Source organism: Epinephelus moara, chromosome 24 (assembly GCF_006386435.1).
Source record: "Epinephelus moara isolate mb chromosome 24, YSFRI_EMoa_1.0, whole genome shotgun sequence".
Lineage (NCBI taxonomy): Eukaryota > Metazoa > Chordata > Actinopteri > Perciformes > Serranidae > Epinephelus > Epinephelus moara.
Genome location: NC_065529.1, coordinates 32,412,808 through 32,440,408, shown reverse-complemented (window position 1 = coordinate 32,440,408; position 27,601 = coordinate 32,412,808). Strand labels below are relative to the sequence as shown.

General features: G+C 40.1%; 1 protein-coding gene across 7 annotated transcripts in view; it reads left to right on the top strand.

Moving 5' to 3' along the window:
• Positions 1-27,601, top strand: part of atp2b2 (ATPase plasma membrane Ca2+ transporting 2) — a 132,869-nt gene that overhangs the window by 48,934 nt on the left and 56,334 nt on the right. For all 7 annotated transcript variants that reach the window (XM_050038711.1, XM_050038710.1, XM_050038709.1 and 4 more), the window contains 2 exons: positions 22,852-23,052; positions 26,157-26,414. In XM_050038711.1, coding sequence (XP_049894668.1) covers positions 22,852-23,052; positions 26,157-26,414 — 459 coding nt within the window. The remainder of the gene's footprint in view (positions 1-22,851; positions 23,053-26,156; positions 26,415-27,601) is intronic.

Here is a 27,601-nt window from a genome sequence, read left to right as displayed (position 1 = left end):
GACCAAAGAAATTTACTCATCTAAACAATACAGGGGTTCATAAAACATAGCATCAAAACAGTGCCATGCTACCATGAATCTTCCTATTTGTCTTACATATCTTAGTCGCTATGTTCTGTACAAGAGGCAATCTTCAGGGCTGAAAAATGAAGCCAGGACAAAAGTGCCAAAAACTGCAATTTCCTGAACGGCCCCTCGAGTTTGGCCCCAAAAACAGGTCAATCCCCATAGACCCCATTCTTAAAAAACTTTTATATAACCCACCCACTTACATTTTATTAAGGGTTAAAGTTGATCATAATTAAGGATGTGGCTGCTTTGCATGACAGGCCGTCTGCTCGGCATCACCTCGCTCCTTCCCAGCGTCAGTTCTGGCTCCAAAAATCCAAGATGGCAGCAGGCAAAATGCCACACTTAAGGCTTCAGAACTGGAGTCCACAAACCAATGGGTGACGTCGTGATGGCAGCGTCCATTATTTTTTCACAGTCCTGCTCCCATGATGAGGCCATTATGAATTCTTTACATAACTCAGGAAACTGTTTGCCCCACTCATCTTTCATCTACCTCTTCCTACCTTTGCTCTATCTCCTCCTCTCCCTCTATCCTCTCTCTGACTGCAGTGTTTGGTTGAAACACCTCTCCCGTTCTCCTATTTCATCTCCTTTCTTTCTCATTTTCCTCCATTCACACCCACCTCCTCCCTGTTTTCCTTCTAATCTTTTTTTATCCCTCCCTTAAAATATAGTCCATGTTTCAGTCTGTGTGCTGCAACATTCCTGCACATTCTCCCCTTCTAATCTTTACCCTGTTGTTCCTTCTCCTTCTCTTCTACATTTTCTTGTCTGTTTGTCCCTCATCCCAACTCTCCTCCTTGCTCCGTTTCTTTTCCTCCCTCCTTCCCTGATGAACATACTTATCGCGTCCTCCAGTCGCAGCACCAGGAGCGTGTTCCCCTCTGACGCAGTCTATTTAATCTCTATCCCACAAGGGATCTCTCACATGGAGCAGCCGTCTCTTTAATAAGGACAATTTCTCCTGCTCTGCACCTCCTTCTCCTCCTCTCCTTCTCTCCTCTCTGCCCTCCCCTCTCCTCCCTTCCCCTAGTGGCTCTGTAAAAGGGATAGAAGAGGTAGAAAAAGAGAGGGAATGAAATAGAAGGCAGTGAAGAAGAGAGAGATGGCTCTCAAAGGACATATTATAAATGATATACAGCCATTTTGCTCTGCGAGGGAGCAAAACCCCATCGTGGGCAGACACACACACACACACACACACACACACACACACACATATACACACCACTACTCACACAGGTGCTCCTCTGCAGTGTAGTAGCAGTGACCTTGAGGCAGTCCTTAAGCAGTACTGTGGCCCGGTGGTCAATCACTCTGCCATAGCGCTCTACTGTATATGCAATATTAAGAAGATTGACCAGTGAAAGGAATGTGATGAAGTCTTAAAGGACATCTTTGGTATTTTATTTTAACCTGGACCCTATCTTTCCATGTGTTTGTGTTGAAGTGGCTAATGGGAACAATACTTCTCAAAATTGGTCCAGTACTGAGCAACAGGACTGCAGTGAAACCGCTCGGGGCATGTTTGCACTGTCAATGTACATCCGTTGTAAATGTTGCTGTTGTTTTTTTTTTACCACTGATGGGCTCAGATCAGTGTCTTGACAACATTTCAGAAAGCATTCCTACAGAGATAGACCTTTTTGTTAAACAGTAAAATCCTTTTTATTTAACCAGCAACAGCCCAGAAATTACTATTGCCACCAGACTCCTTTCACATAAACAGTAATTTTAGTGTTATAGCATATTTTCACATCTGTGAATTAAGGGTTTAATTCAGCCAAATCAGAGTTTATTTAGATAAAGTCTGGTAGGTGTGGCGGCAGTGATTTCTGGGCTGTTTCTAGTTAAACAAAAAGAATCTAACTCTGTTATAAAAAGATCTATCTTTGTAGGGATCCTGTCCATAATGATTTCAGACACTAAGAATAATAATCTGAGCCTACTAGTGGAAAAAACAAGCACTTCTAGTGAATGGACATTGACGCTGCATACGTGCCCCAGTGGTTACATTGCAGCTAGTCTTGCAGCTGCAGCTCTCTTACTCAGCACTGGACCAATTTCAATTTCATTTAATGATTAAAAAAATCAGTCATAAGTACTAATAAAATGAAGAGAATATACATTTTTGGTTGCCAGGATGTATACACAAATGTAAAATAAGGATCTCTGATTGGTGTATATCCTCTGCCACAGGCCTTTTTACCTTTAATTTTTAATGTGCTATCCATAATAATCTGCAAGCTAGAACTATTGCAAAGATGACAAAGCACTTATTGCCATGCATGTGTAGTTATGTCTTCTCATTTTCTTGGTATGGAGTGAATGTGTTTGTTACACTAAAAGAAACAAAAGCTAGAAGTGAAGTTGATGGACACAACTCCACAAACCTGTTCAATATATTATCCAAATGCTGTGTGTGTGTGTGTGTGTGTGTGTGTGTGTGTGTGTGTGTGTGTGTGTGTGTGTGTGTGTGTGTGTGTGTGTGTGTGTTTCATTACAGTCTTCCATAGAGATGGACATAACAACAGTGTATTGGTTAAAAGAAACAATGCAGAGTTCTGCTTTAATTAATCATAAAGGGACCAATCCCACACAGTCCCCCTGAATGATTAAGTGTACTAACATATAAATCTGAAAGCTTAATAGTATACTGTAAACTAAAAAAACCTCTACTCTTCATCAGTGACTTGTTAACACACGCTGCGGTCTTGATGTCTTGAAATAAATAAGGAGCCCATGAAAGCCTCTCCAACCTAGCAACCCAAAAAGATGTTTATTTCATGTAGTTTCCTGTTCATCTGTTAAGCATCAACAAAAAAAAGTATTAACCGTTGATGAAGTTGTTAGTGACAACAGATAAACCCTTTGTATACCTTACTACAAAGTATGCCTTGTTGCAAAGATGTGCCAGTTTTTTAAATGCAGCATAATACAAACAGATGAGCAGGTGTAGGTAAAAAATAATAATGGCATGTGAACATTTCCGCGGGGACGTGTTGTGAAGTGCAATCACTTCACAAATGCTTAGGCTTTTATATGAGGGTTTGATTACTGTCTCTGGAGAAATACAGTCTGGGCTGGTTTCCCAGACAGAGAGAGATTAAACAAGGTTTTGGACTAAAACAAAATTTATATCCATTTGATGTCCACTGAAATGCATCCCCAGTTTAGAGTAAGCCTAATTTTTGTTGAGAAATTGGTCTTGAATGTATAAATTATCTGGAACCTGTACCTTTTTTTATCAATAGTGGTGCAGTTGAAAAGCTGGTACACCATATTGATTTCCCTTATTATAAATATACTGGTTACAATAGAAGGAAATTTAGATGAGCTGGAGAAGGATTTTTATGTGTTAAAAGAGTTTGCAGTGGGGAAAATAAGGCTGCAGTTGTATCAGGAAGATGTTCCTCATATTTAATGCATATTAAGTGTCTTTATTTATTTTCCATCTTGTTGTAGATGACATTTGTCAAAACAAAACAACCAGCAGTAATGTGAATGTGTGTATTTATATACTGTTTATTGTATGATACTGTACAGTTCTTTTATTGAGGCAGTGAAAACTTTATTCTATTAGATCCCAGCTTGTCAAAGGAACTGTTAGACAGACAGATACTGTATGTTGAAATACACACACATGCGTGCAAACACACACAAACGAACACATGCGGATGCTGTACATGGCCGGCAATGAAGTCAGCTGTCCCAAGAGATGCCTGACTGAATTAAGAGAACAGATGTCAAAAACCAGACTCTATTGGCCTGCTCCCATGGAGCCTGGTGCTGACTCACAACAGTATACAGTATGTTTGCCTGAGTGAGTGTATACTATTAGTGTACAGATTGGCACCCAGTAGGCATGACAGAAAATGTAAGAAATAGATGTAGTGATCTTAGTAGATTGTAGATATAAAACTGACTGTAAAAGATGCATCTGCCTCTAGGGCTGCCACGATTAGTCGACTAATCGATGACCAATCGACTATTAAAATAATCGGTGACTATTTTAGTAGTCGACTAATTGGGTCATCGAGTCATTTTTCATAGAAAAGTACTATAAAAGTACCCCAAAATACTCTTACTGCAGCTTCTTACGTTCAGATATTGGCAGCTTTACACACTCTCCCGTGACAGTGAACTAAAACCCTTTGGCGTGAGTATGAAACAAGACATTAGATGACATTTTGGGGTTTGGGTGAGACAGACCGACATTTTTCAATATTTTAACACATTTTTCGGTGAAATGAAAATAATCGTTAGTGGCAGCCCTATCTGCCTCCAACAAGCAATGATAACATAAATAACATAATAACATAAATTTAAACTGTGAATTGTATTTATCGTTAAGGTATACTTGAATTTTAAAAATGATAGTTATTTTAAAAACACTCAGTTGTTACTCAGTTGGCCAACAGGATAATCAGTTACGGAAAATGAATGATTGAATGAGTAACAGCAGTAACAATTGGAAGCCCAGCCGAGCTTAGAACGTAAACGTGACGCACATGGGTAGGTCTGTTACGTTTCACTGTCCAATTAGTTCAGCCGTAAGGAACACACAGCCTGGCATTACAGAATTCTTACAGGTGATCATAATGACGACAATTGGGTTTCAAATTTTCGATTTTTGACTTGTCTGCATTGAGCCATGATCTCTCAAGGGAGAACTGCATACAAGATAATATTTTTCCCCCATCCCTCGTAGTACATTTTGTATCCTTGCTTTTTATTTGAAACTATACATTTTAGTTGACAGGCTTGCAATGTACAATGCGTGTACAGGTGGGTAGTAGTGTCTTGCTCCAGGGCTCTTGAGGGACAGGACAGGTGGTTGTTGAACCTTTGACACCCCACCACTCTACCATCAGACCACCAGACCAGCTCATTACTTTAGTTCCTGCCTGCCTGGAGAGTCTGCCCTAAGATAAGTGAATCACTCAAAAATACAGTGGCAGAAACTGACATCTCCAAATGCTTCTCTGTCCCAGGTCGCTGTCATATATCTACATTCAGCCCTTGTCCTCTGAAATGTCCTGAATCTGAACTGGCTGCTGGAAGCCAGGAGTATGGATAGCAAGTTGACAGGCGTGGTGATGCTTTTAGCTGAATATGCAGAGTCCCGGGCTATAACCGGCTTGTTTCTCTCCATGTCAGCTCTTTTCCTGAGTTGACCTCTCTCCTCTCTTTTCTCCCGCTGTGGGGCAGAACAAGGGTGGTACCACGGCTGCCAACACAGACAGACAGCATTTCCCTCTCAAGGGCACATAAACAGATACTGTGTTGTTGGATCAGATCCAGCCCTGCCTTGCTCAAGGGCACAGAGCAGCTGTCTCTCAACTTTGAGTTTACACATAATGTAGAGAATAATCCATAACACCCCGGCAGCAGTAGGAAAGTGGAACAGGAACATGGATACTGTCTTCCTCTGACTTCGAATTTTACCTTTGCCGAACCTTTAAAACGTCATGCCTTGCCTATTGGCACAAAGGAAGCAGAGACTAAGCCTGTTTAGTTTTGCCCAGGGGAATAGGGATATGCCACATATATAGTCACACTTACCCAAGGGCACAGGATCAAAGCACAAAAACCAGACACTGCCTAATGTGCAAACACATCATTTCAGCTTCTACAGTTCACTAATCTACCCCTTCTCTTGTGACAGTGTTAGTCAGCTATTGCAATTTTATCCACTGAATGCATTCAGCACAGCAGCTCTGGATTTAAAGGAATCTTTTTTGGGAAATTGTCTACATAACCTCTGATCAAACCTTCAGTGGTGAAGAAAATATTCAGATACTGTAGTTATTTAAAAGCACAGAGACAACCATGTAAATATTTAGTCAGCTAATTGATTAAATGTTACTACTGTCGCGAGTTGGCACCAGAAGTATGTTTAAAAGTCATGGAAACTAGTTGTTAGGAGCATCCCTAGTGAAAATGATGAATTATAAGTAAAAGTCATTCAATCAGAACCTTACTAGTTACTAAAAATAGTAGTATATCAGTATTTCTATACAGTAAAGAAATACAAGCCTGTAAACTCTAAATGACTAGCCTTACATTAGTGGCATGTGGAAAAATCAATGCTATTGAATACTGTCCAAGTACATCTGTGAAAGTACATCTGGAATATTAAAGGAGATCCATCCATTTTCTGCAGCTGATGGAACTTTTTGGACGGGGTTCAGTCACATTACAGATCAGTCAAAGTGCTTCTACAAGCAGAGATCAATGATCTTTCAACCCTACACTGTAATTCACCTACAGCGATAGTGTTTGTAAAAGTGTGATGAATTATTAGGATATAGTTCTTATTCTTATCAGAGGTGTGGACTCGAGTCACATGAATTGGACTCGAGTCAGACTGGAGTCAAAAATTTGATGAGTTTAGACTGGACTTGAGAAAACAAGAAAGACCTGCAACTCGGCTTCACATGAGCCTTTTGACTTGAAAATACTTGATACCTTTCCCCATGCTCAAAAGTTATTTAAAGTGTGCCATAATCAATGAATTTCACTGAATTTCCTGAATCGGTGATCACTAATGCTTTTCATTTCCAGCATGTCGACACTTCATGATTTATTCGTATACATAAACTATGCTGTGGTCAACTAAAAATTAATTGCAGTATGCAAAATGTGCAGGTAAAAAAAATTACAGGTGCAACATCTTCCAACAAACTTGTTTCAACAAATAAATAAATACAAATTTTAAAAAGCAGTCGTGATTTTGGTACATTTAACTAGGGACTGTACTTGGGACTTGTCAGTCTTGACTGGGGATTTGACTTGTGACTTGCAAAACAATGACTTGATCCCACCTCTGATTCTTATACTCTTAAAGCTTTTAAAAATATCTCTTATAGAGATTTACAAAATTATATTGAATAATACAGAATTACTTTTATGATTTTTAGTGTGTATTTAATTAAGTTTGCAGTATCCCTACACGCTCATTAGCACCTCTCCAGCTCTACCCCAAACAGTGCACTTTCTCTGCAGCTCCAAGCAGACAGACAATAAGCGGCACATAAGAGAGTGTGTAGACTTCCCTTACCTGTCATGACTATTTCATGACTCTCTCTGGTAGTTTGAATTTTAATAGCTGTCCCTATTGTGTCCAGAGCTTATCTGAGCCCCTGGGCGAAACCAGAGACTGACACCCAGATGGGAGACAGCAGATAGACCACTGTCACTCTCCCTTTCAGCCTCTTGGCCCTGCATGCTCTCCCTTTCCACTCCCAAGGGGGGAGGGGGGGGATTGCTTATTTGGGTGAGTGTGCGCAGTGTTTGTGTGCAGTGTGTGCAAGTGTGTGGGCATGAAGGGAGAATACAACAGCTCCTAATCGGCATGGTTGGCTAAAGCCACAGAGCCAAAATGACTGTGTCAGGGTTTGTGGAATAGCATTATTCAAATCTTGATTTTTCTCCTGCAACACAATGAAAAACCGTTATCCTCCACCAAATTCATTGGGAGATTATTAAATGTGAACCATTAACTAGTGATTCAGATCCAGTTAATGGGAAATTACAGTAATTCTTCAGCTCCAAATCTTTGTATTTAAGCTGACAAAATGTTCTCGTATCCCTGCTGCAGTCATGCGTACAACAGTCCCTATATAGATATACTGACAGTCACACATGAGAGGAGTTGAGAACAGGTGTGTTTGCATGAATGTGAAAAAGAGAAAGTGAGAGACAGGCAAATAAAAAAAGGAAAGGCTGTGTTGTTACAGCTACTGGATAGCTACAGCTCTTTATTATTCATCACAGTGTCTATAAGGTAAATAAGAATTCTTTACCAGTGACATTTCATCAGTAGATAAGATCAGCCTTTATTTATTCCCAGAGAGGAAAGTCACATGTTCCAGCAGCACATGGACAGAAATACATACAGGTAATAATAAATAGAAAAAATAATATGAAGTGTATAAAATAAAAATAATAAAAGTATCTAGGAATCATTTATTGGACATTTATCTGAATATCATAGATGGATAGATGAATGAAAGAGTGATGAAGGATAGGTGGAAGGAAGAATGGAGGGATGTAGGTAGATTGATTGATTGAATGAATGGTTGAACAGTCTGGAATTACAGGATGGAGTTACTGACCCCATTACACTTTGCCCTTATCACTAAGCAGTCGTGTCTAAACACGCTCGCACACTCTCACTATCTCTTTCTCTGCCGCGCACACACATACACACACACACCTCCCCACACAGAGGCTGTAAACAGATGTCTCATTAATGTTGTGTCCACATCTAGGGCAGTCGGGCCAGCTAACATTACAGTGTTTGAGGCTCAGATGGTGGAACAGATCCACTAAATGACTAAGAGACTCATATTTGTTCTATCCTTTTTCACTTTGATCACTTGCAGTAGGTTGAATAAGCACATTTGTACTGTAGGTGCTTTTAACTCTCATCACTGTCTATGACTTCGGTCCCACACAGCAGACTGCATGGCTTTATTACAGCACAAGCTCGGCGTTAACTCGGTTCTGACACAGTTTTGTTCTACCTAAGAAAGCTTTCTGTTTCACCACATTTTACTCCTCTGTGTCTCACACGTTGAATTTCTTTACACCGATGTCCTGCACCCCACAGTCACGTGGAGTCAGTGTTGCCAGATGGGATGTTAAACCATGGTACCAGAGGCTAAAAATATAATATTTTCAGGAAAATTATCATACACGAGTCATCACCACAAGAACGGTGTAAATATTTAAAGGATAACTTCAGCATTTTTTAACCTGAAACCTATTTTCCCCTGTGTATATTTGTCTAAGAGACTGATGTGAATCAACGGTTCTTTAAATTGGTCCCCTTTGCTGCTGTAACACTGCAAATTTTCCCACTGTGGGAACAACAAATAATTATCTTACTAGAAAAGACCATGTGTAGGAGCTCTTACAATACCTATTGTTACCATGTTTATTCATTGCCAGTAGGTGTCTCCTTGATGTACAGGAAGAGCAGATGTAGGCACAAAATATAATAAGGTTGTACATGAGTATATTTTTCCACCACCACACGCACATTGTTACTGTGAATGTCACCTGCTGAAGCAGTCTATATAGATTTCAGTGCTGTATCAGTTGATATTTGCACCTACTAATCATTTATTGATTGTTTTTGTCGTTATCCTGCCATGTTTTTATGTGTAACTTTATGCAATGTCAACATAATAACTTCAGCAATAGCATGAGCCTATCTCCACTCGTCTGCAGCAGGTATCTTCACTCTTGGAACAGCAGTTTTCTTAAAGCCCAGCATACACTGTACGATTTTTAAAATCTTGTTGTTAATACCAGCTCACACTGTACGAGTGAATCGTCTGCGATGTGCAGCCAAAGCTCACGATTTACGTGCTCACACTGTACGTTCCGATCATCAAGCACGATCAGAGAGCTCACATTGTACGGGTGAAAACGGCTCGTCGGCCCCTGCAGACTGTCCTGCCCGTTGACAGCTGTCAATAAAGATACATTTGAAAGCTCCGATTTGTTCCGGAAGTGCCGTTGTTGTCAACGAAGCAGGACAAGCAGTTTGCTTTGATGATTTGCGCTATACTGTGTGCCGAAACGTCCAAAAAGAAGAGGNNNNTTGTACCTCGTCTAGCGTGCTAGCTTGTATGTTTGTTGCGCTTGCTTGAAAATGAGAGCAGAAAAAACTTACCAGGCAGCTGAAGAATATTGGCTATCTCCTGCCATGTCAGAAATTCGTCCGACTGTGGTTCTGGAACAGATGATCGGCCCTCGCCAAGGCCTCGTCCACATTGTCGAAATCAGCTAAATATTCATCCATAGTACTGAAAACCTTTAAGATAATGCTAAACTTTGTTTTCTATTCCTGCGAGTACTCACTCTCACTCCAACTCTAACTCATGTTTTCACTGATTTCTTGCGGCAACAAGTCACATCTTACGAGATTTCTGAACCAGATTTACTCTTGATGAGACAATAACAAACAGACTGGATCAAGTGAAACGTAAAGAGATGCTTAAGACACTTAAAATTACAACCTGAGTGGCTCTGTGGCAAAAATAACCACTTAAGTGGACCTACTGTCAATTGCCCCACATGCGTGGCTGCCTGGGTGCTGCTGTCTAGCTCAGTGCTGGACCAATATGAAGAAAAAAAATCAAAATTGTTTACATCACCTAGATACATATACACGGGGAAAATGGGATCCAGGTAGAAAATTGCCAAAGTTTTCCTTTAATTTTATGTAACATGTATTTAATTAACTTTTTGACATGCCTACAGATCTACCCACATTGTTTTTATGCCTCCACTGAGGCAGCATCTGTGACTGGAGGTATTATGTTTTTGGGTTCCCCATCCTGTTCTCATGAACACGATGTCTCAAGAAAACCTTGAGAGAATTTCTTCAAATTTGGCACCAACATCAACTTGGAGTTAAGGATGAACTAATTAGAATTAGTTTTTGGACATAATTCAAGAATTCATTAGCTGATTATGAAAACTTCTCTCACAAATGTTAGAATAAAATGATGAAGTGATGACATCTTCAAAGGTCAACTTCACTGTGACATCATAATGTTCCACCAAAACACTTTTCTGTCCATTTTACAAAGTCATAACTCAGGAACAGAAGGGGAGACATTTGGTCAGTTACTTAATTAGTGACACTGATCTTGAAACTGTGAATTTATAGATTTTTGTGCTGCCGTAAGAGAGATGTATGTGAATATGTGGCTTCTGTGCAGCAGCATCGAATTTGAAGCTGTCAGCTGTCATGGCTACATATGAGTCTGGACAAACATGGTTGTAAACTGTAACTGCAACTCAACTGGCTCGTAAAGGCATACACACATGAGGCGGTAATTGTATTTTTTTTTTTTTTAAGCAAGCTTACATAGCTAAGATGAATGGAAGTGTCCATAAGTCCATCAGTCTGACAAATTCTGTTGTAGCCTACTATTAAAAATTTAACTACAAGACAGCACAACTGGAAGCCTGTTCATATTCTGCATGAAAACAGTTAAGGCCATTAGTTAAGATAATTAAAGAAGTAACTGGGCTTACTGGTGCATTCAGAGCAACTCAACTTGTACACAGCATACCCTAATTAGAAAGTTCAAGCCCCAAAACGACAGCCATGGTCACAAGTCATGTTCATCATAGCCTACACCAAGCGTGATTAATTTATCTGGAAAAGAAAGATGTAGGATTCATCTTTAGTTATCCTGATTAAGTTGGGAAATAAAGTAAGACAGCACAGACTAAATGGTCAAGTTATGGTCCATGATGGCACTTTTTGGGGTTATTGATCATACATCGTACAGAGGGCAAAATGATCGTACAAATGCAATAATTGACGTAAATCTGGCAACACTGCGTGGAGTAACCCAGCTCAAGGAGAAATTGGGAGTGCATTCTTGTATGCAATGAATCATCCCCTCAATTCAAACATGACACAATCGCAGTCTTTGTATGATTAACTGTGCGGCCTCGATGCACATACACATGACTGTTTAAACTGTGGGTCGGTCACATGCACCAGGGATCCATATTATGAACTTGAGCTCACTCATGCACAGAATTTTCACACAATAATAACTTTTTCATGAATTTTGATAAGGACTATATGCACCGAAGCCTTCATCCTGCATTAGTCACTGTCAACTTGTTCCTGTTTTTCCCCTCCATGCTGCTCTTGACTTGCTACTTGCCAGGCATCCAAAATATAAGAGGTGTAAATTAAACCTTTGGGAATTCAAATCCTGTGATATGAGCAGCATACACCAGCCAGATCAACAGTATGGGTTTTTGTTGCTTGTTTTTCTTGCATAACATTACATAATGAGCTTTTTTTCACAACATTATAAAATAAATAAAAAAAAGTGCAAGAATTATCGTCATAGAAACAAAAGAGCATGTGTACTTTGGGTCAGAACATAATAGCTTATAAAATGAATGTGGGATGCATTATTCAGTCTTTTAGACCTGAAGATTTATACAAGCATCTTCATCATCCAGCTGTCTGTACAAGACCCCCCGCAACATTTAAGCCCATACATACAGTAGGAATACTAAGTAATGATCAGTTATCCTGTGGAATAAGTGGTGTGTGTGTGTGTGTGTGTGTGTGTGTGTGTGTGTGTGTGTGTGTGTGTGTGTGTGTGTGTGTGTGTGTGTGTGTGTGTGAGAGAGCGAAAGAGAGCTGTGAGCTGTGTTCTCTCACTCCACTCTGCCATCTCTCGCATGAGTCAGACTCATAGAGCACAGTGCGTGACAGCAAAACTCACCCACTTGTGCAGCTGCCCCCACAGACTCACACAAATGCACACACACTCACACACAATTGCATATTTTATTTTCGGCAGTGCAACATACATTTAATTTGGGATGTTGGGAGACAGCTGAAATCAGCACTGGCATTTGAGCCTTTTTATAGGAAAACATAGTTATGTGGCATCAGAAAATTTACAGACGCAGTGGATTCTTTGTCACAATAATGAAAGAATCGTAATACCAAGACCAAAAGGTGTTTTAAGTGGTCAGCTTGTAGCATTGCCAAAATCATAAGACATAATAATCTTTGTAGACATTCGCCACATCTAAAGGTTTGGCTGCTGCTTGTGTATTAACACGTGATCTTATTCAAATGTTATAAATATCTTCAGATTTTCTCGACAGCTGTTCGTCTGATCGACTTCACGCTTGGCAGGTGTATTGCCGAGGACTCAAGGAAGTGCGGTGTCAAGTGCGAGCTCTTGAGATTTACGGGACGTATTCATTAGTAGTGCATCATGTACACACTGTGTAGTGTATTGAGACGGGACCTTTATTAACTGTTACACTGTCACGTGGCATACTAGGTACAGCTCGCTCTTCTTCGCTCGCCACAGTTTCCAAGAACAGATGAAATAAGAGATGTTACATTGTTAAAATCTCAACCATTTTAAGCACCAGTGATATAAGTTTTGGAATGAACACGGTTGTTCTAAGAAATATCCTGGTCCCAAATAGCTCGCTGTTAAGCCTTGTTTGGATCAAAGATTTCCGGTGAGAGGAGCCGTTTTAGAACGTGCCAGGGGTTGTCAAATGGTCTGTTTTAGCTCAACTCACGTTGGTTGATGTTGTCACCTATGATACAGCTTGCCAAATTGCGATGGGCTGGTCTTAGAACATAAGGCATGTCACCTGTTTCAACAGCCAATCAGCTTTGTAGAGTCAGTCATGAACTGTCAGCAGACGGTATGTTTGCTTGCTGTGGCATACTCGCCCTCCTTCCCCGCCGAGCCCAAGCCTGTCTCATTTACATCACCGCGACTGTTGACATGTCGGTCTCCGTCTTTATGATGTGCCTGTAATGATGTGTTGTGCACATGCAGCACACATGCGCAAGAAAACAAAGCCGTTATTTGTGCCTAAAAAAAACGGGGGGAAAAACAGAGTTGTTGATATGGAGATGACAACTCTCTCCTCTCGTTGCATTGGTGTAAACTGGCAGATTTCAGAAGTCTGCAGATGGCACGTTGCAAGTTTTAACTCGTTGCATATCTGTGGTCTGAACTGGGCTTTAGTAAATGATATGTATACTGTAGCATTGTTAGTGGACGCAACTTTATTATGGTGGGTGTATTGCTCAGGACCCAAGGAAGCACAATATTGACAGTAAAGGTATTTGGATCAGCAGTTCTCGAGAAAGCTGCAAGCAGCAATCCTGGAGGCCATGCAGTCGGCCCAGTCCGAACTGGCATGTTTGGATCAGGACCAGTAACTTCCTTGAGTCTCCGCTGGTTGCCTGGCAACTGGTCCCTGACAAGGAATAGAAACGTAAAGAAGCGTTTTTCCCAAAATGTCAAACTGCTCTTTTAAGTAATTTTTCTGTGACAGCAGATACCGTGTCCAGAGCTCCTCTGTTACCTGATAAACATGAAAATCTGCCACTGATCCTATCCCTGCAGTATGTGTCTCTTAGGTGTAGCACAGCACATCTGCAGTTTGAAACTGAACTATCATTTTGTGTGCACAGGCAGAAACATACCAAAATAGGTTGGTGTCAGACACATATATGGACACACGTTATAGAAAAGACATGGTGTCAGAAATTGCTCAGTGTCACTTTCCAGTCCATTACCTCTGGGATGGGGCTGTCCGTAGGGGAATGAACGATAGATATGTGTGTTGGTGTGACCCTGTGACTCCTCTCAAAATGAGAGAATGCATTTTCTCAGTTGTTTGTTTACATACAGTACAGTATATCTGCTCGCCTGTTTTGCCGCTCTAAGGACATGTCACATCAACTCGTCCTCACAGAGAGCCTTCCAGCCTCCTGCTGTGACCTCTTGCACTCTCAGTCCTGATAGGGTGTGGAGAGTGTAGAGAATAAGAGCATGCGAAACCACATGGTAAGCTAAACAGAGACCAATCTTCAAAGCTAAGAACACACCAAAGAGGACACATTGCTAAAACAAAACTTTTTCAAACTAGAAAAACCCACACACCCATTTCCTGCTGTTTTAAATGCTGTACTAACATCAAACCCCTGATGTTTCCCCCAAAAAAGTGAGGAAAAAGGGCTTCCTTTCTTTAATGCCATCTTCATTTAACAGTGGGTGGACCTGCTGTGCTGCAGGGTGTGGCTCCCCTCACAGGATTCATTTGTTCAATTTAGTAATATTACCCACTATCGTCTTAAACTAAAGAAACGGATTAGAAGAAAGGTATCTAAACCTAATCTTTGATCCAGTGCCTTACATTGAATTTTCTTCAGACATTGACCACATTTGATTGAAATAAAATGTCATAGACATACATGTGTTCATGTTCATGTGATATGGGTCAGCACAGATTTACACCTTATCAGTTTACAAGATTGAACATAAATCAGGTACTTCTGTCTCTTTCTGGGGTGTGATGAATACCCTCACATAATGTTTGCTATGCTCTATATTGGTTAGATTTTTGGTTGTAAAGCTTTGTTTGTCTATGTCTAAAAATCCCTGAAAGTATACAGTGTATACTGTGGAAAATGGATCACCTTGGAAACTGACAAGTGAATATTCATTTAACAGTGCTAGTAAGCTATGAACCATTTTACAACACTGTTTGTACACATATTTATTTTTAAACATACTAGAGATTTAATTCTGGTTTTTCAGTGTGTCTCACTGTGCTTACGTAGATTGCCAAGAACAAATGTACAGGACTATCTTTCACCTCATTCTACATAATATACACAACCCCACTGCCTTCGTAGCATGACCCAAAAGCATTCAAAAGAACCGTGGCGATGAATGTGGCTCAACAACACGATATGCTGCATTAGCGCCATTTCGTTTGTTTTGGAAAAATCACTTAATGTATCCTGATTTTAGTGCTGAATAAATAAGCTTTATTGTTCGGTCATTATTGGGTGTGTTGTTGCGTTGTAAATGACAGAGCAGCGACGTGTTGCAAAAGGCAGATTTAGCCAAAAACGGCTCCTTCTCTTCACCCCCCTCTGTAGTATTTTAAATAGAAAAAGAAATGTTAGTGTTTAGTGTCTAAAACTATACACTACGCTATGTAGTAGGCTATGGCACAACAAAGTAGGTAATTACAATTACCACATTAAAGCAGACAAAAAAAGAACTATGTCACCTATTTACTTACTTATGGTAGAAGCACAAATATTAGGGACAAATGACCAAGTTAACTAAATCGAGCAGGCAAAACACTCCGATCATGAGCGTGGTGTGAAGCCGTACAGAGGGTCCTAGTCGAAATGGTGGGATCCAAAACCGCTGACATTGGTAGCGCTCCCTCCTTCCTTAGCTCCCAGTATGTCGTTTTCATTTTGAATGTATTTACCAATTATTAAACATGCACTGAAGTATAAAATAAGAAGGTCCTCGCCACATTAAAAAAAACAAAACGTGAACATAGCAGTTGTGGCTGTTGCTTGTCATCCTCTTTGGTTGGCTTGTCATTAGCAAGGAATTGTGTATCTGCTGTTGTTGCGACAGCAATAGCCATTTTTCTTGTCTCTGTGTCGACCTTCCTGTTAACTGTCTGAATCTTTTCACATTCCTCTTCATCCCACGCCTTCCTCTTATCTATGTAATTTGCTTACATGTATTATTGTGCTTCTTTTTTCTTGTAAATGTCATCCTTAAGAAGCGGCTATAGTCTGCCTCTGCAGGCACAGCGACAAACATCTCTTCTTTTATGGCATAAAATGGTGTCATTATTATGGAGGTCATTCTCAAGGACACTGTGACACATTTCTCCATCACTCCATCTTCTAATAAGAGCATGATAATTATCCACCTTTTAGCCACTGATGGGTTATTATTCATAGAGTTACTCTACATGCAGCCTACTCTCGTTCTCTCTTTGGTTTCCTGTCTCCTGTCTCTCTTTCTCTCACTCTCTTGTGCTCTCTGAGTCACACTTCAACCGCTCTCTGTCTTCCCTCTTCATTTCCCCCTCTCTCTTTTTAAAATGGTGAAAGCTGAGAGTACATGTTCAAGCTATTGATTCGCTGCAGAAAAAAGCATCAATATTTTGCGTCGTTATGATGATGATGATCATCATCATCGTAGAACCCTGTTGCCATGGTGACTTGTTTTGGCACACGGTATTGTGAGGGGGCAAAAAAAGTTCAGACAGACAGGCAGGAAGACGTAAAAGCAAATGCAGGGGTAAAACAGATCCTGCTGGGAGCCAGTCAAACACGTTAAAACAGTGTTTACTCCATAATGTTAAGGTTATTATTTTCTATATAAATGTAATGTGTTTGCTGCTACGCTGTGACGTGCCTATTTTACAAGGACATTTGGAGGTCATTGCGCCATTTCATTCTTTACTGTATTTTCTTTGTTGGAACATGCAGTACATACTTGTGCACACACATTCACATGCATGCATGCTCTTGAACACAGAATACACACTCACACACCCATACACACTTTCTCACATATTCACCCATTCTCCAAGGTTCAGAGTCGCGGGTATTTCCACTCAACGAGTGGGATGCATAGTGTTTCCATGGAGATCTATTTTTAGCCCCGGACAAAAAAAGGGCCAACTGTTAAAATATGCCATCATGTTCCCTCTGACTGAAAAAAAAATCCCATTTCCTCTCCTGTAGAAAGGATGGCATAAAGTTTTTTCCTTTTTTTTTTAATGTCTCTGTCTTGTCTATTTGGAAACAGGATGTTAGGTATCATTTGTCAAAGCAGACTTGAATCCTAGATCTTGCTGTGTTTGATATACCAGAGCATTACCAGCCATAAATTATAGAGTAAGAACAGTAAAGAAGAGGAGGTGAGAAGGCAAAGTTTTATCTCTATTGAGTTTTAAAAAATATCTGTAAATCTTTGGTTGTGAATAATAATAATTCTGTAATCTAGTCAAACAACTGGTCAGCTGACCAATTAAAAGTTAAGGAAGTTAAAAGATAGCAGTTGTGATAGTCAGTTTAGTCATTTATTAAAGGAACAGTTTACCAAAAAAAATACAAGTACATATTTTTCATCTCAACTGTTTATTAATCTAGATTGTTTTGGGGTAAGTTGCCAAGTGTTGGAGATACTGGCCATAGACATGTCTTCCTTCTCTTGAATATAATGGAACTAGATGGTACTCGGCTTGTGGGGCTCAAAGCACCAAAAACATACATAAATTTATTTTTTGGCACCACAAGCCAAGGGCCATCTAGTTCAATTTTATTGGAGAGAGGACAGAAATTTCTAAGACAGATATCTCCAACACTCTTCAACTCGCGTCCAATCAATCTAGATTATTAAACACCACCACAAACAAGAGGAAAAAATATGTCTATGATTTTGGGGGAACTGTCCCTTTAACAAAAAAACAAACAAACAAAAAAATGTTCCGTAATATGTGCCAGTTATAGTTTCCCTTTAATCAACATATTTTACTTGAATATCTTTAGGTTGTGGATTTTTGGTCACTCCCCCCCCCCCCCCCCCCCCTTCTCCATTTTATGAACTAAACAATATATGATGTCTCAGAAGGTAATAGACAGGCTGATCGATGGAGAAAGAGTCCTAAGTTGAAGGTCTAGTCTAATCGTTGTATTTTTAATGATATAGTATCTTATTATCATTACATTAGTGTTGTCCTTACGCCGAACTTCATGGTCAGGTTTCTAAAATGATCTAAGAGGAGAGAGGGGAGAAGCAGGGGCAGTTTTTCTTGGCTTTGGACCCAGACAGCCTGAGAAGCCCATACTGATTATTTATGGCGCAGTCCTTTGCATGATTTATACCATAATCATAAGTTCTTTTAACAGGCACTAAAAATTCTAACAGTAGCCATCTAATAGTCACAATCAACTTTGGCCAAATGTGGTTTATTATTAAGCATGTCTGCTTAATTAGCTACTATTTAGTGTAAAGTGAGTGAAATTGAGTGATTTGATGGCATGCAACCAAGTTCATAAATAAGATTAAAACGCGGTATGCATTTCTGGTACAGTAAATGGCTTTTACTTAATAATCTGCTGAGTCATCAGCATGCCCACTGTTTGTTTTAAGTCCATAAGATGACTATCTTAAAGGGAAGTCATTTGACGTTAACGATAGTGCATCATCTCTCATCTACAGTAATTTTTTTATTGGTTGACTCAAATTTCCTTTACAGAAAGCTTTTACGTTTTGAACTTTGATTACAACAATTACAGTGAGCTTTCATAAAATAAATTGCCCATTATATAGAGCGAAGAGTCCCCTCCCGTCTATTGTTCATGTATGTTTGGTACAAAGTCGGTTCAGGCTTCACTACTCAGTGATGGACTCTAGCACAAAGACTCCTTTGCAGTCACCCTTAATCCTCTTTGAGATTGCTGTGAGTCATCTGTGTATCGCCACAGTTTTTCTGCCCTCTCACTGCCTCCTCAAAATCCACTGCCAGAGCAGTTAGGTGGGCTGACAGTATTTAGCCTACAATATTTCATAATCTGGCAAATGAATCTTAAGCAGCATTGCAATCAGCTATCCAGGAAGGAATGATAATGTAGCAGAGGACTTTCCAGGAAGCAATGAGTATTTAATGATTAGGGAGATTGATTACAGCATAGCTCACATTCCAAGGGTGTTTCAGGAGTTGAAACATTTAACAAGGTTAGATGTCATGCAGAACTGATGCACCATCTCATACACAAAGGTACCTGTCACATGGCAGAAACAGCTAAGTGTGTGCAGTGTGTTGTTTTTTAATGTGAAATGATTGCTGCCTTTACACAAAATGGCGCATTTGCATGTTATAACTAGCTCCCCTGCTTCTGGACGGCTGCTCGAAATGTGGAGTAGGAGGATTAGCATATGTATTTGTTGTTTTTAAGAATTCTGTGGATGCCGTAACGGGTAAAAATACGAGTGAATGTTGTATTGATGTGCACCTGACCGAGCTAAAAAAAAACATAGAGGGGGTTCTTCACAGTGTGGATATGTATAAATATGTGCATCTGTGCTTGTGTGTGCATATTTGTGTGTGCCTTTGTGTGTGTGTGCCTGTGTATCTAACCAACTGGAACTGGCTAAAGCCTGATCATATGAGCTCCAGTTTTACTGTGTGATAGTGCAAGCAACTGCCGGCATGCTTAGCCAGCCTTATTACACACACACACACACACACACACAAAGCACGTGCAGCCAGTCACGACTCACAGACCCATACACACACATGCATGGACACACAGACATGTTTGTGTGCTATGTGAGGCAGGGTGCTGTGGAGATCAATGGTACAGCATGCTAGGTCCTCTCACAGAGACAATTAAAAGAGAATGGATAATGAGGCTATTTATAGACTGATCTATTTGTAACCAGGGCATTCTCCTACGTAGGAGCTGGGAATTGTTCTCTTTTCAGCCTGCCCTCCTTATGTCCTCTCCTTCTCCTCCTCTGTTGCTCTCCCTCTCTTTTTCCAAGCAAGTGAAATTGATCTCTATTCTCATTTTTCCTCTCGTGTTTTGCAGCATCTGCACACTTGCTTTTCACGCATCTCTGTCTATCTCTGTCTTTTCCCTTTTTTGGTTGATGCGGATGGATCATCAAGTATTCTCTGCAGATGTTAATAAGTCATCTCACAGTCATTTGCATTCGCATGTGAAAACAGTGTCATGCAGCAGCGATGTTATCAGGTGCAATCCAGGGCCACTCCTGGGAGACCCAGTGACGCACCATGCATGACATAATGCTGTGGTAATGTCTGTGGTTGTGAGGGAGAGAGACACAGAGACAGAGAGACGGTGAATACACACTGTGTGTGCTCGCTCAGCAACCAGATAATGGCACTGCACTGAAAAGCAGCCAGATAGAAACCAATAATGTAGGTTGACAGAAATCCTTTACAAATATTTTTAACTGAAAATACAGAGCATACATTTGCATTGCCACGATGCTTACTCCGACTCATTCCTCATAGTAGCTGTAACAAAGGTGATTTAATATATGAACAGTTATTAATATAAAGTACAGCAGCTTGGGTTAGTTATACTCAGTTTTAATGTCTATTATATAATATTGGAATGCAGATAACATATGTAAAACCAACCACAGTAATTTTAGATACAGTCTGTGTCTAGTCATAGTTAGCGGGCATGATGAGGGCAGAGTCGACGAGGGGGAACTTGTCCTTTCCCCCAGCCTGAAAATGCTGGGAGAGCACATTTCTCCCATAAGAAAGACAATTATATAAACTATAGTATCACTATAATATTAGTACCCTACAGCCATTAACACTACAATGTAATAGACTTGCATATTTTAGTAAATTCCATGCACATTTTTAGACAGTATAGCAGCACTAACATTACTTAGTGCCATTAGCCTATGATTTGAGGATGCTACATGTTATAACGTTATCAAACGGGGATTTGCAACCTCAAGAACTACAGGTCCATGGAGGCTCACTTATTTTTTACCAGTGGCTCAACAATCTAACACTGTTTGGACAAAGCATTAGATCATTTGTTTGACCTGAAACAGCCCTAAAATCGTCATCGCCAATCCAACCAAACTCTATTTAAATAATCAGTAATTCTAGCCTTTATAGAGCCAGCATATATTTACATCTTACTTCATGAATACAGAGTTTATCTTAACCAAACCAGAGCTGGTTATTGTTAAAACAGTCGAAAGACAAACCGAGATGGTTACTGTGAGATCTATTTAGTTTCTGTGCACTTCAAATGAAGTGTGTTTCACTATGATAAATTACTCTTTATTTAAATGGAGTCTGGTGGGTTTGATGATAGTGATTTTGAGGCTGTTTCTGGTTAAACGAAAGGGATCTTACCCCTTAACAAAAAGGTCTGTCTCTGTAGGGATCCTTTCAATAATGTCAAGCACTTATAATTACAGTCTGAGCCTGTCAGTGGCAAAAACACACTTTTAGTGGACGGAAATTTACAGTGTGAACATGTCCGGAGTGTTTACAGTGGAGCCTGGCTGCTGCTTTTGCTCAATACTGGACCAGTTTCAAAAAATGTTGTTCCCATTTGTCACCTAGACACAAAAGCAATGGACAATATGGTCCAAGTTAAAAAATACTCAGATTTTTTAGTTTACTTGGCAGAAAGTCCTACAGCAACTCATCTGCATGGCAGCAAATCTTTTTCTACCTTCTAGATGTAAACATATTCGATGGGCGTAAATACTGACTGTTCTATGTCGATTGAGGTTATAATAATTTGATCTTCTCCTCTAAAAACTGATATATCAAAAACCTTGACCCTTGAATATGATTGGGTTAAGTTTTAATTATCGAGTGGTAAGTGAGAAGCGTTTTGGACTGTCGATATCATAAAACAAGCTGTTTAAGGATGTCAGCGTAGACTCTGAGAAATCATGAATTGCAAACAAAATAAGCAATAATCAACACTATTTTGCTGCTGTAACGATCTGTTTAATATGTAAACATGACTTAATATCAAGAACAATAGTTTAGAAAAGTAACAATTGCATTCAAAAAGCTCCTCATGTGGTAATGCTGTTTGGATTACGAAATGTACAAACTTGCACTACATCTGATATAACTGACTCTTGTGCTGCATTATTTTAGATACTGCATGAGGATAATTTTGTGGACAGTATTTCTAAAAGTAAATTGTCCCTCTAGCAAGTGTAAAGTTCTTCAGATAAAAGAGCCAAAGATATTTATGTACAGTAGTTCATGGTGTGTGAGGAGGTGGATGAGGTCAAAGCATGAGGCCCTTGTCTCTTGAGCAGAATTATATAAGGAACGCAGTGCCGTGCCCCACCATGACTCAAGCTGGTAATTAGGGCTGGTTTGTATGTGGTGTGAGAGTGAAAGATAGAGAAGAAGAATGGAAGGAAAAAAGAAAGTGCAAAAAGAAAAGATCGATGTCAAAGCTGGCTGGAGATCACATTAAAAAATGTCTTAAAACTGTAAGAAGACGGCAGATTCATCTGCAGTTTCTCTCTGCATTCAAATACTTTTTGTGTATGGTTAGAATTTTTTTTTCTTTTTGATCAAATGTAGAAATACACCAGATGTTTGCTGATGTCATGATAACCCTTAAAGGTATACCATACAGGATTGTTGGTGCTGTATCTCTTGGATGCGTACTGCTTACTGTCTGGCGCCTGGTCGCTGCCTTATTTTTAAAGCCCTGACCTCACCTCAGCGCCTTTATTTATGTATTTTACATTGTCTTTAAGGCAAATCCTGCAAAGTGTGCCTTTATTATACACAATAAAATCAGTGAATCTCTAACTCTTTCTTCCTCTCTCCCTCTCTTTCTGTGTCTTCCCCTCTCAGGTCTCGCAGGTGCCCTGCCTGACCTGGACAAGAGAAAAGAAATATATGGTAAAAACCTGATACCTCCAAAGAAGCCAAAAACCTTCCTGCAGCTGGTATGGGAGGCCCTGCAGGACGTCACCCTCATCATCCTGGAGATCGCTGCCCTGATCTCCCTGGGGCTCTCCTTCTACCACCCTCCCGGAGAGAGCAACGGAGAGTGTGAGTGAAGCAGCTCCTGTGACATCACTTCCTTTAAAATTCTACCTTGTCATTAGTTTCAAGGTCTTGAGACACACACACACACACACACACACACACTATAACAGTTATCTACCAGATATCTCCACTATTGCACAGGACAGCAAATGGCTATAATTGCATTGGCCCACTGACATCACTTCCTCTGACATTACTGGCACTCGCTGACACACTTACACCTACATGTATTCACACACACTTTTTAATTGGTGAGGCAGGTCACACTTTGTTTGTGACCTGCCTCAAGAGATCAAGCGACTCATCGAGCATAGGGGTAATTTGTGTGTGTGTGTGTGTGTGTGTGTGTGTGTGTAAGGTACTGGGGAAGGTTAATGAAGTGTTGAGTAGAGAAATAACCTTGAGCTCCCAGTGCCCATACATCAGCCCTGTGAGCCGTGAAACAGGAAATGAAGACAGAGACCATAACGAGGTGCTGAGTCAGCGACATCAGTCATTGCTCCCAGCATTATCACAGTAATGGAATTCAGTTACCCTGCCAAAGGGACCAGTCATCATTTTTAGGGGGTTTAAAAAAGTCTTATAAAGGTAGAAATAGCAGAGAAAGAGGGAAAAGAGTTACCACTGTCTTACCTGCATGGGCGGTTAATCAAATCATCTCTGAGTTAATACTTTTTTTTAGTAGGTTGATTAAGATTAAGAGGAAGTTAATGAGTAGGTAAATTAATGATTTACTCAGTCAGCCAAATACTCAGGTAGTAAAATTATTGTTTAATTGTAATTTGATCTAATGTTTCCCTTCATACTTTGCTTCTTTTTTTGCTTCTTTTGAGCTGCATTCCTTCATGAATGAGCTCTCTGCATCATAAAGTCCAAATAAAGCAGAGAATGGCCAGAGGAATCATTATGCTAATAACTGCGTCCATCTGCAGATACATAATCAAGCTTCTCTTTAACTCGAGGCAAAAAAGGTGCCAATATGCAAGTCTCTTCTCATATTTGAATGATATGAATATATATGAATCTAAATTAGCGCATAAACTCCTGGGGATATGAATAAATGTGAATAGCAGAGCTATTCAGAAAGATATGAATGCATACTGCTTTGAATTACCTAATTCAGAAAACCACCAAATGGATATGTGTCTAACAGAGGAGAGACGGACGCAGGGATGTAAGGATGTTTTGACATGCAGAGTGGCACTTTAACTTTAAGAGCACAAACTCCTCTTTCACACAAATATTTAATATAATCAAACATTTCTGACAGTGATTCCTCAAATTTAGCACAGCAAGATATTTAATAGCTGACTTTACCGTCTTAGGGATGACACATCTTAGGGATTTTCGTGGTATAATAAAGCTGATTAAATGATAGTAACAGTACATATGAAAGTAAACCTAACTGTATATTAAATCATTAAGATAATGACTATAAATATAAGACAACAAAAATGCTCAAACTTCATGTAGAAGAAAAATATCAGTCAAAAACCCATAATATTGGAGCCCATAAAACCGTTATGTACTGAAATTTCTGGTCCATAAAGCAAGTGTCACACCATCTGCACACGTGCGTACATACACCAGCACACATCTCTCGCTGCTGGTTTGCTGTTTTGTTTATTAATAGGTCAAAAAAAGCTCAACGCTCCAGAAATAGAAGGTGGTGGGATGACTTAATTCTCATTTACATATGAAACAGCCTGGCTGCAGTTGAATGAGTAGGCTCCTAATTGTGTCTGTATCAAACACACAACATGCAACAAAGCCCTGGAAAATACAAAGAAAATAGAGTAAGTAGTTGAACAGTAGAAACGAATATGGTCAAGTGTCTTTGAAGCTTATATACATTTATTTATTAATTTATTTATTTACATCTCATCTAGTTATAGAAGTTTCTCAGTCAGCTGTATTAGTTATAATATTTCATGCTTTGGGCTTGAGTGTTGCCCAAATTTGGCCCTTCAGCACCACGGATAGCTACAAACGTGCTGCATGATACTGTGTCTCTTTCTATGAGAGAGACAAGAACACGGTTTGTGCTCTCATTTGCATGCACATGTCTGAATAGTAAGAGCTGTGCAGTCAGAACCATGGACAGCTACTGCACTCTCTGTGTTACGTTAATGTGCTGCAGTGACCAAACAGGACAGGCTGAACTCATCCTTTTAAATGATTTGAAGAGATATACTGCAGTAATTCACAAGTATTTGGTCCTTTCAGTAAAATAGATAAATGGTAATGATGGTAATCGTACATGAATTAGTGCATTAAATTAGATAAATTACTAAATGTTTTAAAAATGTCTCTCTTTGTGCTAAAACACACACGAATGTATGATTACATGTTTGTACATGTGTACTGGTAGTCTTACAGATATGTATGTATGTAGTAAATCCACTGAATGAACATCATATTGATTGGAACCCCTCTGTAGTGCAGCAGTAAGTCGAAATTGCTTTTCGGAGTCTGGTTCTTGGTTAAATCCGGCCCTGCATATGTAACGTCTATAATACGGGGTCTGCACTAATTCCCTTGTGAACTGCAAGTGTTTTATAGTCCAAAGCAAAATCACCCCACCAGGGGCTTTTGAAGTCAGCTAGCCAGGAGTCTCAAGACACAATGGCTCCTAGAGTAGTACATGAAGCAGCACGCGGTGGCCTGGGAATAGGCCTTGTTTCATTCTCAAATATACCCCAGTCTGTCAGCGAACATCCAGTGGACTGCAGGGCATTCATTTGAAGTGGAGCAAACGAATGAAGAGGCGAGGGCGAGTGAATTCTCGGAAGGTCATTTCAGCCAGATTTAATTTTATTTTAGAGTTGTCTTTTATATCACATACATTGTACACAGGCAGAGAAATTGCACACTTTCACTCCAGTATGAGCTTTGTGTGTCTTTTAATATGAGGTGCTTATACTCTACACATATACAAGTATATGTACCCGTATATGAAAAGTATGGGGTTGATGTCCAGTGTGTATATATGTTTCGACACATAACCTACAGTCTATATCCATGTATGAAAGCACGATGTGATTACAAATTTATGTCATCTATATAACTTTCCTCTTCTCCTTTCTGTCGCCATTACCTTACTGCAGCCTGTGGTGCAGCGGCAGGTGGGGTAGAGGACGAGGGCGAGGCGGATGCCGGGTGGATCGAGGGTGCAGCTATCCTGTTGTCTGTGGTGTGTGTGGTGCTGGTGACGGCCTTCAACGACTGGTCGAAGGAGAAGCAGTTCCGTGGGTTGCAGAGCCGCATCGAGCAGGAGCAGAAATTCCAGGTGGTCCGTGGGAGTCAGGTCATACAGCTGCCCGTGGCAGACATAGTGGTCGGGGATATTGCGCAGATCAAATACGGTAGGTGCCAGGAGATTGTCAAACTGTGTGTGTGCGTGTTAGAGTGTACTTAGTTTATTAGATATATACTTAGTTTATTAGATATACAGTAATGGAATAAATTCACAAGGCAAATATCTTCTTAGTGCAAGTTCATAGTTCACAGAGCTTTGAAACAGAATTCTTCAAGAGATGGAACTTGAAGTTGATCAAACATGAACTGGAAGATTCTTTTGTCGCCACAACCTCTCTTATACTGTGCTGTTCATACATACAGACAGTCCTAAACAAACAGTGTTAATATTAACAAACAAGTTATCAATAGCCCTTTTTATACAGTTATTGCGCTATAGGGCCGCTACAAACTCCCTTCTTTATGCCACCTTTTCATTTTAACATAGAATCAAACGGTTGCATCACGCCGCCCCAGTGTGTGATTTCAGATAGCGTATTGGCATTGTGGAGGCAAAAAAGGTGTGACAGGCGTCATGTATGAAATAACAGGTTCGGCCTTAAGTGTGACATGTAACATAAACGTCGGCAGCACTTCCTAAACAATCACAATGGCATAGCCTAGCAACAATAATCATTTACTGTCCCTGTTACATGGCAGCTGATCTTGTCCTCTGCTCGGAGGGTAAGGAGCTCCCTCACCTCATTGTTTTCCCAATTTGAGGACATTTCAGCCGCTGTTCTGCTTCGAGTTAGCTACTAACTAATTTTCAAATCTCCCACAGTGGGTCACAAGCATAACACATTGTAAAAACATCACACTCGTCTCGTCCATGGTCCCGTCCTACCAGCTGTCCCTTTTATACACACGCAGATTTGGGGCTTTTACTACCTCGACTGTTGGCTTAAAGGCAAAACAACTCTGTCCCCCCAGTCCACAGCATACCTTTTATACCGAACGCCAAGGCGGCATAACGGCGGCTAATGAAAGCGTGGATCATTTGGCTTATTCCAGTAACTTCTATGACACCAGTACTGTTTCCTACATCTTTCCAACATCTTCCTGGGAACATAAATATGTAACAGGCACATTTTGTTTTCAGAGTACCCCCTAACTTGCACATTATTTTGTAGATGTTCAATGTCTCTGTTGTATCTATTTATATTGTTAAATGATCTGTGACTTATTGACATCCACCCCATTTGCCTTTTCTTGATACCACAAAACTTTTTCATCAACTCATTATTTATTTCAA